The following is a 14,488-nucleotide window of genomic DNA, read 5'->3' as shown; positions in this document are numbered from 1 at the left end:
ATGGACCGGATTTTCCGGTCGCTTCAACAGTTTGTTGGGACGTTCTTTGATGACATGATAGTCTATTCGAAGAATGAAGAGGAGCATAGGCGTCACTTGACCATTGTGTTCGAAGAGCTGCGCAGTCACAGTTTACTTGTCAATCCTAAGAAAAGTGAATTCTTCCTCGAAGAGATCCACTTTCTTGGCCACAGAGTCTCAAAGGATGGTGTCAGAATGGATCCCACAAAGGTCGAAGCTATTAAGACATGGCCAGACTTGAAGACTGTGCTTGATGTCAAAAGCTTCTTGGGATTGTGTTCCTACGATACAAGGTTTATCAAAATTTTTGCAGAGATAGCATCGCCTCTTCACGCTTTGCAAAAGAAAGAGGTCACTTTCAGATGGACCCAAAAAGAGATTTTAGCTTTTAGTCTCTTAAAGGAAAAGTTGACTTCAGATCCAGTTATTGTTTTGCCAGATCTCAGGAAGTCATTTGTGGTCCAGTGTGACGCATGTGGCAGTAGCATCGGGGCAGTGCTAATGTAAAGACGGACGGGTAGTAGCTTATGAAAGCCGAGTTTTGCAAGGGCCGTAGAAGACTATGCAAGTCTATGAGAAAGAACTCTTGGCCGTGATTCATGCGCTTTCTAGCTGGAAGCACTACCTCTTAGGTGTTGATTTTGTTGTCCAAACAGATCATCAGACCTTGCGATACTTCTTGACACAGTCAAAGTTATGCGAACAGCATATGCGATGGGCAAACATTCTTTCCATGTTCCACTTCCAGATTATGCATGTGGAAGGCAAGAAGAATATTGTGGCTGATGCGTTATCAAGAAAGCCACAAATTTCAGCTATATTCCTTATCATCATGAGCTAGATGACATGAAGGAACAGTATACTGCTAATCAAGATTTTGCAAGGATCTTTGTACAATTACAAGAGGGGCAACATCATGAGCACTACCTCCTCAAAGATGGTTTTATGATGATGCATGGCAGACTTTGTGTCACAAGGCCATTGCGACATAGGGTCATGGAAGAGAGTCATGTCCCATCGTATGCAGGGCATTGTGGCATTGATGCGACAGTTAAAGTGGTAGAGACATTCTTCTATTGGCCTACCCTGAGGATAGATGTGGATGCCTTTGTGCAAGCATGCATAGTTTGCCAAAAGGTCAAGTTTGACAGGCAAAAGGCACCAGGGTTGTTACAACCACTGCCGACTCCGGATAAGCCATGGGAAAGCATTGCTATGGACTTTATCTTTGATCTTCCAAGAACGTCAACAGGGAATGATGGTATATGGACCATTATCTGCAGGTTCAGCAAGCAGGCCCATTTTATCCCTGTCAGGAAGAAGAAAAAATCTGATCAGATGGCACGCTTGTTCATGTACAAAGTGTTGAAGTACCATGGTATGCTACAATCGATTATCAGTGATCATGATCCTCGCATGACCAGTTTGTTCTGGAGAGGATTGTTTGAGAACATGGGCACTACGCTCAAGTTCTCGTCTTCGTTTCATCCACAAACTGATGGACAGTCAGAAGAGGCTAATTCTATTGTCTTAGATCTGCTGAAATGCTATGTGTCAGATAATAAGGGCAAGTGGGAATAGTATTTGCCTATGCTTGAATATGTGTACAATAATACGGTGCATTCGTCTACTGGCAAAGCACCATTTGAGATTGTTGTGTTGGGTTAAAGGCCTAAATAACCCCTTTTCGTACATTTTTATACTTTGAACTTGGACACATTTTTTAAAGGTCACTTATAATAAAAGTGAGTTTTTCCCAAAAACGTGAACCTGGACACATTTTTTAAAGGTCACTTATAATAAAAGTGAGTTTTCCCCAAAAACGTGAGCCCTCTCTCTCTCTCCCTCTTCGTTCTGCTAACGCTTCCTGTCCTGCTGGCTTTCGCCACCCCTCTCTGCACACACACACTGCACTTCCTCGCGTGCTCTTTCACTTGCACACACCGCCGCGTGCTCAACAACTAGTATCAGAGCCAAATTAGGGTTTCAGAAGCTTTGCGCAGGTGGCTGGACAGCAGGCGAAAGGCTTCTCTCGCGTCAAATTTTTGCTTTCATCGCGAAGCTCTTGCTTCCGGTGTCACCTAGGGTGATTAGGGTTTCCAAAACAGCCTAAAACAGGCTGAAATTAGGTCAAAACAGGTAAAAACCAGAAAATTACAGGTCAACAGCAAAACGCAGGTGTTCTAAATCGATTCCCGTGAATGCCCCTTGCTTTTTCCACTCAAAACAGGTCCATTTGATGCAAATTGATGCGCCAAAACAGTAAATTTGCAGAAAATTCAGAATTGGACTGTTTTTATGTACACAAATTGAGGTTTATGTATGCCTTTTGTGGGTTTATGCAAGTACTCATTGGGGATACTTGTTAATTGCTGAAATTTTCAGCACATTGTATGCAACGTGCGGTACATTGTGATCGCTGGAAATTTTCAGATTTTGTGTAGACACTTTCTGCTGCATTTTTATCCGTGCAAATGGCCTTTACTTCCTCGTCGTCTGATGCCAAGAGCTTGATGGAAATCAAGCGATTTGACGGTACAGGTTTTGACCTATGGCAGGACAGGATGCAGGGGATTTTGTTCCTCAAGGATTGTGAGGATGTCCTTTTGGCTGTAAAGCCTGAGGATATGCCGGATGAGGATTGGGCCAAGCTCAACAAGAGGGCAAAGGCCTATATCAAAATGGCTGTGACCGATGACATTCTGGTGGACATAAAGCGCTTGGACAGTGCACATGCAATTTGGCATAAGTTGAAGGCCACTTATGAGAATGCCACCCCTGTGAATCAGGTGCATTTGATGCGCAAACTGGTGAACATGATGCTTGACGAAGCCAAGTCGGCTTGTGAGCACTTAAGTGCTTTCACTAGTGTTATGAGTCAACTACAGGATACTGGGCTTCAACCTTTTGATGACAAGTTGAAAGCCATATTTTTGTTGATGACTTTGCCAGACTCTTGGGAAACGCTTGTGGTTTCTTTGAGTAATAGCCCAAACCTCACATATGATGGAGTGCAAGGCTCCATCTTAAATGAGGAAATTAGACGCAAGTCTAGTGGTAGGGAAGGTGGCAGTTCTGCTTACAATGCGAGAGGCAGAAGTCAGAAGCAAAATACAGGTACCAAGACTCAAAACAGGAGCAAAAGCAAGTCTAGGGATAAGGATGTGACTTGTTACCAGTGTGGCAGAAAAGGCCATAAGAAGCCAGATTGCAGGTATTTCAAGAAAGAGCAGGAAAGAAAGAAGGAATCACAGGAGAAGAAGAAGACAGAGGATAAGAAAGGGGAAAAATCAGCAGGTACCTCCTCCAAGGATTCGGAGACTGTCAATGTATCCTCTAGTGTGGTTATCACAGAGTTATCCGACAGTGAGGAGATCTTGGTTGCAGCTTCATGCCCCTCAGATTTTGTTGTAGCAAATGCAGAAGACATGCTTATCTCACGTAGAGATGTCATTGATGCATTGCTAAGTGCAAATGATGGCCTTACACAGTCTTGGATAGTAGACTCGGGTGCCTCATTTCATGTGACTCCATCTGTGGAGTGTTTTGCTTCTTATCATGCAGGCAAGTATGGCAAGGTTTACCTTGGGGATAACCATGCTTGTGACATTGAAGGAATGGGCACTGTGCGCTTGGCATTAAACAATGGCCAAGAGTTTATGCTTAAAGCCTTAAAGATGTAAGGTATGTACCAGGCATCAAGAAGAGTCTATTGTCTGTTGGCCAGATGGATGCACAGGGTTATACAACCATTTTTGCTGGGGGTTCATGGAAGTTGCTTAAGGGATCAATGCTCATTGTCAAGGGATGCAAGAGTGGTACATTGTACTATTTACATGGCAAAGCTTTGCCTGGCAAGTTTCTTGCAGTGGCCGAAGTTGCTTCTCATTTGGAGTTGTGGCACAAAAGACTTGGCCATATGAGTCAGAAGGGACTTGATGTGCTCTCCTCTTTGAAGAGGTTTGATGTAAAGGGCACCAAGTTAGATTTTTGTAATGACTGTTTGTATGGTAAACAAAAGAAGTCTTCTTATTATTCTGGTGTCTCGCGCAAAGCTAATGCTCTTGATTTAATTCACTTCGATGTATGTTCAATGCCTGTTAAGTCTTTTGGTGGTGCATCATACTTTGTTACATTCATTGATGATTGCACTAGGAAAGGCTGGGCATATTTGTTAAAGAATTAAGAGTGAGACATTTAATGCATTTAAGAGGTTTCATGCTTTTGTGACCACGCAAAAGGGTAGTAAGCTTAAATGTCTGAGATCTGACAATGGGGGGGAGTACACGTCTGCTGAATTTCAGCGTTATTGCGAAGAATATGGGATTAAAAGGGAGTTGACAGCCCCTTATAATCCATCTTCTAATGGTGTGGCTGAGAGGTATAAGCGTACTTTATGTGAGAGAGTGCGTTGCATGTTGTCCACGGCTAATCTCCCTCATGGGTTTTGGGGAGAGGCTTTGAAAACTGCAGTTCATGTATGCAATCGCTCTCCTAACAGTACGCTGAAAAATGACATTCCAGAGGAGGTTTGGTCTGGCAAACCTGCCTCTTATGATCATTTGAGAGTGTTTGGCTGCGAGGCTTTTGTCCATGTTCGTAATGACTCGAGGACAAAGCTAGATGCCAAGTCCATCCAAGGACTCTTCCTAGGTTATGGGGAAGAGGGTGAAATGGGCTACAGGATATGGTTGCCTCAGTTTAAGAGGGTTGTACGCAGCCGAGATGTGTTCAATGAGGCTAAATTGCTAAAAAATGCTACATCTTATGAAATTGACAAGAAATCGGTCAAATTTCAGCCTCTCTTGCCACCTATTGATATTGAAAAAGAGCCTCAGGATGCATTACCGCAAGCTGAAATTGATAATCAGCCGGTTAACCTTGAGCCAGAAGAGGTAGGACATGATTTCGATGCTCCAAATGAGGATGGACAGCCACCTGTCATGGCTGAAAATGATTTTCAGCAGCATGAGCATGCTGAAAATGAGTTGCCTCCTGATGTAGAACCTGTGCCTGAGAATGTAGATCATTGGGTACGCAGGTCTACTCGTGTCAGAAGGTTGATACAGCGCTTTGAGCCCTCTTTGCATCATGTTATGTTGACAGATGAGGGAGAGCCTCTTACGTATAAAGAGGCAAAGACATGTGAGTCAAGCAGTAAGTGGGGGCTTGCAATGCAAGAGGAAATGAAATCCCTGTATGCAAATGATACTTGGGATCTTGTGCCATTGCCTAAAGGAAGAAAGGCTCTTCCTAACAAATGGGTTTACAATGTCAAATGTGTTGATGGAAAGCCCAAGTATAAAGCAAAGTTAGTTGCCAAAGGGTATGCACATAAAGAGGGGATTGACTTTCAAGAGATCTTTTCTCCTGTTGTAAAGCTTACGACATTGTGTGTCCTTTTTGCTCTCGCTGCAGTGCTTGACTTAGAATTGAATCAAATGGATGTAAAAACAGCTTTTCTTCATGGTGACATTGATGAAGATATCTACATGAAGCAACCTGAGGGTTTTGTAGTTCCTGATAGAAAGGAACTTGTATGCAAACTAGGAAGGGCACTGTATGGTTTGAGACAGTCATCACGTCAGTGGTACAAAAAGTTTGATACTTTTATGCTGTCTCAAGGCTTTAAACGCAGCCATTCAGGCCATTGTTTGTATACAAAGAAGGATAATGATGGAAGTCCTATAATCCTTGTGCTATATGTAGATGATATGTTGATTGCTGGGAAGCATAAGTCTACCATTGATGCTCTTAAACGTCAGCTGAATTCAGCTTTTGCAATGAAGGATTTAGGTGATGCTGAGCACATCTTGGGCATGAGAATCAAGAGAGATAGAAAGCTGAAATTGCTCTTCTTATCTCAAGAAAAGTGCATCGCTAAAGTACTTGATAGGTTTAACATGGCTGAAGCTAAGTCACTTGGAGTACCTTTACCTCCATACACAAAACTTAGCAAAGCAGATTGCCCAAAGGATGACGTGGCAGTGAATGCTATGAAGGGAATCCCTTATGCATCAGCTTGTGGTTCTCTTATGTATGCTATGGTTGCCACTCATCCTGACATTGCCCATGCGGTGGGAGTTGTTAGTAGATACATGTCCAATCCCGGCAAAGCACATTGGGAAGCTGTGAAATGCATTCTGAGATACTTGTCAGGTACACAATCTAGGTGTATATGCTATGGCAAAAGTGACTTGAAGTTGCAGGGCTATTGTGATGCAGATATGGCAGGTGACTTGGATACCAGGAAGTCCACTAGTGGCTATGTGTTTACTATTGCTGGTGGTGCTATCTCTTGGTGTTCACGACTGCAGAAAATTGTAGCATTGAGTACTACTGAGGCGGAATATATTTCAGCCACTGAGGCTTCTAAAGAGGCCATATGGTTGGGCAGACTTGTCAAAGAGCTTGGTATGCCTGCTAGTACTCCTGTCTTAGGATGTGATAGCCAAAGTGCTGTCTATTTGGCCAAGAATGCCATGTTTCATGCACGAACAAAGCACATTGATGTCCGATACCACTTCATACGACAGGTATTGGAGGATGGTCTAGTTACCTTGACTAAGATTCACACACAGGATAACCTTGCAGATGTTCTCACCAAGAGTCTTGCTAAGGCTCAACATGAGCATTGCATACAGCTGGTGGGAGTTGGTTAACTTAAAGGCGTCATTTATGCCTTTAAGTGGGAGGTTGTTGGGTTAAAGGCCTAAATAACCCCTTTTCGTACATTTTTATACTTTGTCCAGGTTCAATATAGGTTCATATTGAACCTGGACACATTTTTTAAAGGTCACTTATAATAAAAGTGGGAAAACCCAAAACTCAATTATTGAGTTTTCCCCAAAAACGTGAGCCCTCTCTCTCTCCTTCTTCGTTCTGCTAGCGCTTCCTCTCTTGCTGGCTTTTGCCACCCCTCTCTGCACACACACTGCACTTCCTCGCGTGCTCTTTCACTTGCACACACCGCCGCGCGCTCAACATGTTGAAGGCGGCAAAAAGGTTCCTCCCATTTTGCATACAAAGGACAAGATCTTTGAGGCAGATCGATATGTTGAGAACATGGATGAAATGTACAAAAAAAATAAAGTAGACTCAGGCAAAGCAGAAAAAGGTTGCTAATCGTCACCGTCGTGAATTGCTATTATCACCTGGTGATTGGGTTTTGTTAAGGTTCGAAAAGGCAAGGTTAAAGAAGATGAAGGGCAAGGAACGGCTGTTTCCTAAGCTCAGTATGCGTTACTATGGGGCCTTTTCAAGTGCTTGACAAGACGAGTGCTGTGGCTTACAGGCTGAAATTGCTTGATGCATGGAAGATTCATAATGCGTTTCACGTGAGTCTTCTAAGACCCTTCGTGGATGATGTGCCAGAAGATATGCCAGATGAGGATCAGCCAGAAGTTGAGGAACTTGATGAGATCCTGGTATCTGAGCAAGTTTTGGCACATAAGGACAGAAAAGTTAAAGGACAAGTTGCAAGACGCTATTTGGTGAAGTTCAAGAACTATCCGCCTATGGATGCAAAGTGGATGGAAGAGCATGAACTGTCAGAGTCACCAAATGTATTGCAGCTTTACCTTGAAGCCTTTTGGTTACAACCTACTTATGCACCAACCCAACGTGTGCAAAGGAGGGGTAATGATAGAGCTAACACATCAAAATGTACATATGAATTCAGTGTAATAGATGGAAATGACAAAAGTATGAAGGTCTCATTAAGTCATTTGTATCTATGTGTTTCGACCTTTCTTGCGGATACATGCGATGATAAAAGAGTGTTAATAGCACAAGATCATCAATGGCGTGTATTTATGGTATGCAATCGAGGACGTTTGCAATTTCAAGAGGGGGGTATGTCACAAGGACGTGGCAGCTGTTAACTATGTCACGAGGACGTGGCAATTGCTAACTTTAGTTGTTGGTTTCTTTCCAATGGGTTTTGTTTTATTTTTGAGACCCTCTTTTTGAAGAGAAAACGGTCGGACATTGTATGGCCAATGTGAACGGTAGTTTCACCTGCAGATGGAAAGTGGTCGGCACTGGAATTCGTATAGTAAGAGGATGTTCAGGCTCAGAGCAAGATCATGTAGGTCCCCCCGTTGCACTTAGCAAGTTGGTGGATACTAGGAAGTGAACTCAATAAAGGCATAAAGTCAAGGTGGGACTACCAATAGAAAATATCCGATAGTTGGGCCACATTGCACTTCTGGATGCGGTCTCGATGAAGATAGATGGTCAGATGACCATAGGGAGCCCAACGGAATCATTTCCTAAAATTTAGGGAACTGCTATTTTGGGCCGTGAAATGTGTTCGCGTCATTACCTCCGGTATGACTAGGGGAACATTTTACAACTCTGTTGCGAAGTCAACTGAGCAACCAGTCGGGAGATTTTTAGGCGGCAAACCCGAAAAGGGAAAATGCTTGTAAATGCGCCAAATGGCAGAATTTCGTGAACTTGCCTCATGCAGAAGAAGTGGCGCTGAAATTTAAGAGAGAGGAGGCTTCATTATGCATTTTGTCACAGGTTAAGAGCTATGGAGTGCTTTCTTTCCCTCCCATGTACAATGTGGTGCTAGGAGTGATGCCCTGCACACTACACACTGCTCTCTCTCTCCGCTACGTCCAGTTATGTGATGCCCCACAAGAGGGCTCTTCATTTGACTGATGTACAGTTGTGTGGGTTCATGCTTTTGTGCTAAGGCAAGAGCCTCCTTGAGCAGGAACAAGGGTAGCTAGCTTGTACTCCAACCGTACAGGTGCAAATTCAACGCTGTGTACGCGCAGAAAATTTACGGTTTTCAGCTATACGGATGCCAGAACCTTCGGGAATCGTGCCCCACTGGCAGAGAACAGTTCAGAGATTGTTTAGGGCTGGAAACAGGGCAAAACTAGTACAGCAACTTGAATTTAGGGTTTACGCCAGTGTACTAGTAATGCTGTCGAAATTTGGCCAAATCAGGTAGTATCTAGCGGGATACAGGTAAAGGATTCCCAGGACTCTGCTTTGTAATTTACCCTCTCAAAGTATAAAGAAATACCGAAAGGGACGCCAATTTGGGGCCTATAGGTTGTCGGCGTCTGCTTGGGGCATTCTAGCTTCCGAGCCATGTGTGTACTTAAGTGTTAATCCCCGTTGCAGGTTACATTTGCAAAGTGCTCTGTGTGTGTGTCTAAAGTAAAGAATTTTGGATGAAAGCCAACGCCTACCACCCCACGGGCCGGTTTCACGTTATTTGGTGACGTTCAAGAACTATCCATCTTTGGATGCTAAATGGATGGAAGAGTCTGAATTGGTTGATTCACCTTAGCTATTGCAACTATATCTTGAAGCCTTTTAGATGGAACCCACAGTGACTTGACTTGATGTAGCTCTGTGGAGCAAGGTGAGAGCATGGTTCATGATGCTTAAAGGAGTAGTTAAGCAATTGTATCTACTCTTTCCATACAAAATTTGGCTAGAGAAGTTTGTGCTTGAGAGTACAACAGAAGACTTCTATGCGTGATATATATGTGGTAGCCAGGTTGATGGGATTGTCTACGCTACATTTCCGGAAGCACGTATATCTTGGATTTCCATCATAGAATATATGTGATATCAGGAGATATCAGTATGTATTATTGGCATGCAAGTGAGGTTGCTTGCAGTATTTCAAGGGTGGGGTATGTCACTAGGAGGTGTATTTTTTCTGTTGCCTTCTTTAAATATGTACTACATAGTTTTATTTATTTTATTTTTACTTGTATTCCCCGGAACCCTTGCATGGCTAGTGTGAAATGGCTGCGGTCGAACGGGTTTCCCACATCAAGAATCTAGGTCGGTCAGTCTGGGAGTGGTCGGGCCAATTAGCACCGAATTCTGATCAATATGGAAGCCTATGTGCGCCAAATGGAATTTGGGCCACTCGACAAGTCACAACTTTATAAGTTGGTGGGAACTAGGAAATTAAACCAAGGGGGCAAACTGGACACTTGGCAGGGCAACTTGCAGGACACGTCAACAAGAGGGGGCGCTCAAATCAGAGTGGAGACTGATTTTTGGATCAATGTGCATTTATAGTATGTGTGTGTGAGTAGTGGGTGCAAGTTCACAGTTTTAATGGAAAGCTTGCCTTCTCCTTTGTCTAATGTACTTGATGATTTGCTCTCGTGCAACTCTCTCCCCCCTCTGCACATATGGTAATGCCCCACTAGTTGGGTTGCTTAGCTGATCATGTACAGTTCTGGGGTTTTATGCACGTTTGCCAAGGCAAGAGCCTTCTGAATAAAAACCAAATTAGCTAATTGCTAATCCTCCACAGGTACGCACAATTCCATTGCGAAAGATTGCGAATTTGGAGAGTTTTCTCACGTGAACAGCAAGTTCAGCCCTTGACAGGTTTGGACAGCGTGGTGAGAGTTTGATTCAAGTTTTCGGATCGTCTATTTTCAATTAAATAAAGAAATACTGAAAGGGGCGCCAGTCCTTGGGGCCTATAGGGTGTCCGTCTTCGTGTGCACAATGATGATCTAGTCGTGGACGCATCTGTGCTCTCTTTTCCTTCTCTATGCTAGAGGAAGAGGAGCCATCGAAACTCTCTAAAGATGAAGAAAAATGGGGTTCATCCTCAAAACTAACAAATTTCTTGGATCCACTATAGCCTCCTCGAAAGCCGATTTCCGGCCTAGATAACTAGGGTAATGGTCTGATTTTCTTTTCTTCCGGGAGTGCTTTTTGCTTTCATCAATTGACTAATCTTTTGTTTGTTCTAGAGCTTCGTCAATCTCTTCTTGTGAGTACAATTTTTTCTTTTCTACACCTGGCTGTGCTTTTGTCTTCGACCTGAGAGGTGAATAGACGGCTTCTCACCATCTAGAGTGAACCTCGTCAGGTGGATAGTTACTTCACATAAAAGCTCAACTCCAAAAGTTGGCGTGCCATATGCGTCCCCTAATTTATAGAAAATCCGTACAGCTGCCACACCAGCAAATTTATCCGCAATTAACACTGATCTGTAGAGCCAGCCGCATCAGCATGTCACCGGATTTTTTGGAATTACTGCCACGTCATCCTTTTTGCAGTTTTTAGGGTTTTTCGGTTTTCGGCCCAACTGTCCAAGGTTGGGTTTTGAAACCCTAATGCCCTCTGAGGCCTTGCCACGTCACCAACTTGTGACACTCTTCGCATCAGCAAGGGGAGAGGAGGAAATTTCTATAAGGAGAGATTGACAATGCTGAAATTTACTGAATTTCCTGTTTTTTATGGTCAATAAATTAGTTGTAGAAATCAGCAAGTTTAATGCTTAGAATTTTGATTTTTTATACAAAATCAGCAAAAACAGTCCATCAAATTCTGATGTTCATTAGGAAATCAGTAAATTCAACGATTTATCACCTGCACATGTACGTAAGAAAAGAAATCAATAAATAAATGACGTTTCATCAACAATTGCATAAAATTAAGGCTAACCCATAGGTGTGCACATAGTCCATCATGTAGCCAAGCTGGCTTTGATACCATGAAACGAATACGAGAGAGAATCTCCTGGCTACCTAGACCGCCTATGGACATGTGTCAAACTAACCACCCGACCACAACGACCATCCGACAGCACCCCCTAGCTGGGGCCAATGTCCAAGGACATATGCACACCCATAAGACCGAGCATCCCATACCAGCCACCCTCACCTCCTTGAGGCTATCGTGGCGGGCTAACCATCGGCACTCTTGCCAGTGGACATTGTCGTCCCTTACAGATGATGCCTTGGCCTCCTTTTATAAGTGATAGATTACACTGGCCAAGTTCGCACCACGTCTGCCCTACACCCGCTTTTGTGTGATGGGGGCATAACATGCACCCTCTCACAGCCCGTGCCCTGCTTGTCATAGTGGTGCTGCATGCCACACTCCTTCAGCCCGTGCAGTGTCCTCGCTTTTGCGTAGCGCTATGAACTCCCCACTGCACCCAGGCCCCACAGGTCACACAGCCCTCCACTAGTGCTGCAAATCGTCGTACACAGCCTTCTACTTCCAGCTCCTTTCAGCAAGTCTTTAAGGTAGAGGTGCAGGTTTGTCGAGTCTGAGGCCTAATGTGTCCATGCATCAGTGATGTATTCGCTGAGTATACCTCGAGGGTTAGGGAATTTGCTGAGGTCTTCAAAACCCCTCTCTACTTTCGGATGCTTCTGGTTTAGATGTGACCCTGTCATTAGTGCCAGAGGCCTCTTATCAGACATGACATATCTGCGGTGGTGATATTCAGTGGTGTCAGGTTGGTGTTGGAACCTTACAAGTTCCACAAGCCACTACTTGGCAAGGAATTCCACTGGATCCCCATCTCCAGCTTTTGGGTTGCCTTTGGTGTGTGCATCGGAGGTGAGATAGCTCTGTAGCATGCATTCTGATGGATTATCCATTGAGATCAGGCTGTGTAGATACTTGGATTGATTCTTCACCCCTCTCTTGTTATCTTGTAAGTTGTCTGTAAGGTGGTGCACCACATCTTGGTTGTTTCTTAGACTGGTGATTCAGGATTCTTTTGAAGCTTGTTTGGCAAGGAGCTCCTCCAAGCATGGGGTGGCCAGCACTGCTCTTGATGGTCTTGCTAGACAGCTCAAAGTTGATGTCGCAAAGATCGTGCTATTTTGGAATGGCACTGGCTTGTGAAGCCCCTCTTGTCTCGTTGATGGTCATCTCAACAGCTATCATACAGCTGTATATGCCTTGGCACTGTTGATTTTACTAAACATAGTGGCAGGCTTTTCAAAATGGGCCTTTTCTGTCGCTGGTGGTCCTAGGGCCTTTCTTTCAAATCTTGAAGTACTATCCTTGTTTTAAAGGTTTGCTGGGACACTCCTGACATTCTCAGTTCGTATTTATTTTTCCCTGGCCATGCAGCTGTGGCTACTTGCCTATCCACTGGTTGTAGTTTCATATCATGTCTCTTTTGGGATTTACTTGTTGGTTGTACTGACTGACACCCCAACCCTACTTTTATGGCATAGGTGGTTCTATCCAAAGCTTTTGTCTATTGCTACGCTTACATCATGGTCGATCCTGCCCTGCATCTCAGGAGCCAGTGCAAATTCTATTGATTATGGTTTGTGTGCGTGCGCATGCACACACATGGCAGGGCACTGGTTTTTTTATTAAAGGAATTTAAGCTGTGTAGTTGTCCATAGAAATCTGTGAAGTAAAATGGCAAGGCAACTGTTGAGTCACTTTATGGATATTATATTGATCATGTTTGATATATTCCTGTCCTCTAAATGTGGTACTGATGGTTTTTGTTTTCATGTATCTCTTTTAGGTCTTGCAGCGGTGCCGCCTTCTGAAACGAAGAATTTCATGGTTTAAGAGCCTAAGAGTTTTTAAGTAGGACGTACTCTCATTTCTTGTGGCAACTATGAGTTTTAGCTGGTTAATAGGAGTTGTGTAGATAGTATCCTGAAAACTAATCTATGAGGTCCTGTAAGAAAATGTTTCGTCTCTACACAACCAATCCTAATCAAATAACGATTATTCACATTTGATACATTGGCCGAAGTAGGTACTGTTGGGCAAATATTAGCTTTTGCTGATTTTTCGGTTACATGCTTAAAATTGCACATGATGGCTCTATAGCAGGTGCAGATTTAGTTTTTGAAACTTATGGGGTCTCTTCTTTTCTGGGTGGCCCATATGCGGGAGAGGTGGATGCATGAGCTTGCAGGGAGTAATGTGTAAAATTTTGGGTGTTGAACTTTACTTTCTGCAAGTGTACGTGATGTTTAAAATCACCGTAATGCAGCAGGGACTCTATGAAGTGTGCTTTTTAATGGATCTCTGAGGTGCTGAAGAAGGATCTAAATCTCATGTGAACCACCCCCCTGCTCCCCCCCCCCCCTCAAAACACACACACATACACATACACATGAGTCCCTTCCCCTCACATACATCCTTGACTACATAAGGAAAAGGCCCCTTATAGAAGGACCTCAAGCACATACACACGAGTCCCTTCCCCTCACATACATCCTTGACTACATAACGAAAAGGCCCCTTATAGAAGGACCCTTGAGGTCACTTAAGGTTTAAACGGATTCCCCTTTATCTCCCTTTGCCCACAATTCGAACACCAAGGAAAACACCCACGGTGCCAGGAGAAATGAAGGTAAGGGAGTTCACTGGGGAGGAACTATACTACATTAAGGTTGTGGGGCAAGATAGGTCCACCTCTAGGCTACTATGAAAGCTTTTGGGCCCAAACACTCCCTCCACCCCCCTCCTACCTCCAATGGAACACAACCGCCGAGGTTTGATGCTCACATTGGTGGTGTGAGCACACTTAACGTGCCTCTCATCTCTCATCTTAAAGATCTTACCTCTTGCTTGTACACAGATTGCTGAAGTATGGGATGAGACCCTTGCAAGGTTTGTTGCCGGCTTGCTATTGTCCCCACCTATCATAGTAGACGACCAGATACAATTCAAAGCCTTCATTCAA

The 14,488-nt window shown here is 43.8% G+C and overlaps 1 protein-coding gene across 3 annotated transcripts in view; it reads left to right on the top strand.

Annotated features, from left to right (window-relative positions):
• Positions 1-13,594, top strand: part of LOC147417546 (uncharacterized) — an 89,630-nt gene extending 76,036 nt beyond the window's left edge. The window contains exons 2-3 of one of the 3 annotated variants that reach the window (XM_086507379.1): positions 13,008-13,102; positions 13,313-13,594. In XM_086507379.1, coding sequence (XP_086363505.1) covers positions 13,008-13,102; positions 13,313-13,381 — 164 coding nt within the window. In that variant the 3' untranslated portion in view covers positions 13,382-13,594. The remainder of the gene's footprint in view (positions 1-13,007; positions 13,103-13,312) is intronic. The other 2 variants (XM_086507380.1, XM_086507382.1) reach the window with 2 other exon arrangements.
• Positions 13,595-14,488: the final 894 nt, after the last annotated feature.

This window comes from Adiantum capillus-veneris, chromosome 30, assembly GCF_014529385.1.
Source record: "Adiantum capillus-veneris isolate H3 chromosome 30, ASM1452938v2, whole genome shotgun sequence".
Classification (NCBI taxonomy): Eukaryota; Viridiplantae; Streptophyta; class Polypodiopsida; order Polypodiales; family Pteridaceae; genus Adiantum; species Adiantum capillus-veneris.
This window is presented reverse-complemented; position numbering and strand designations above follow the sequence as displayed.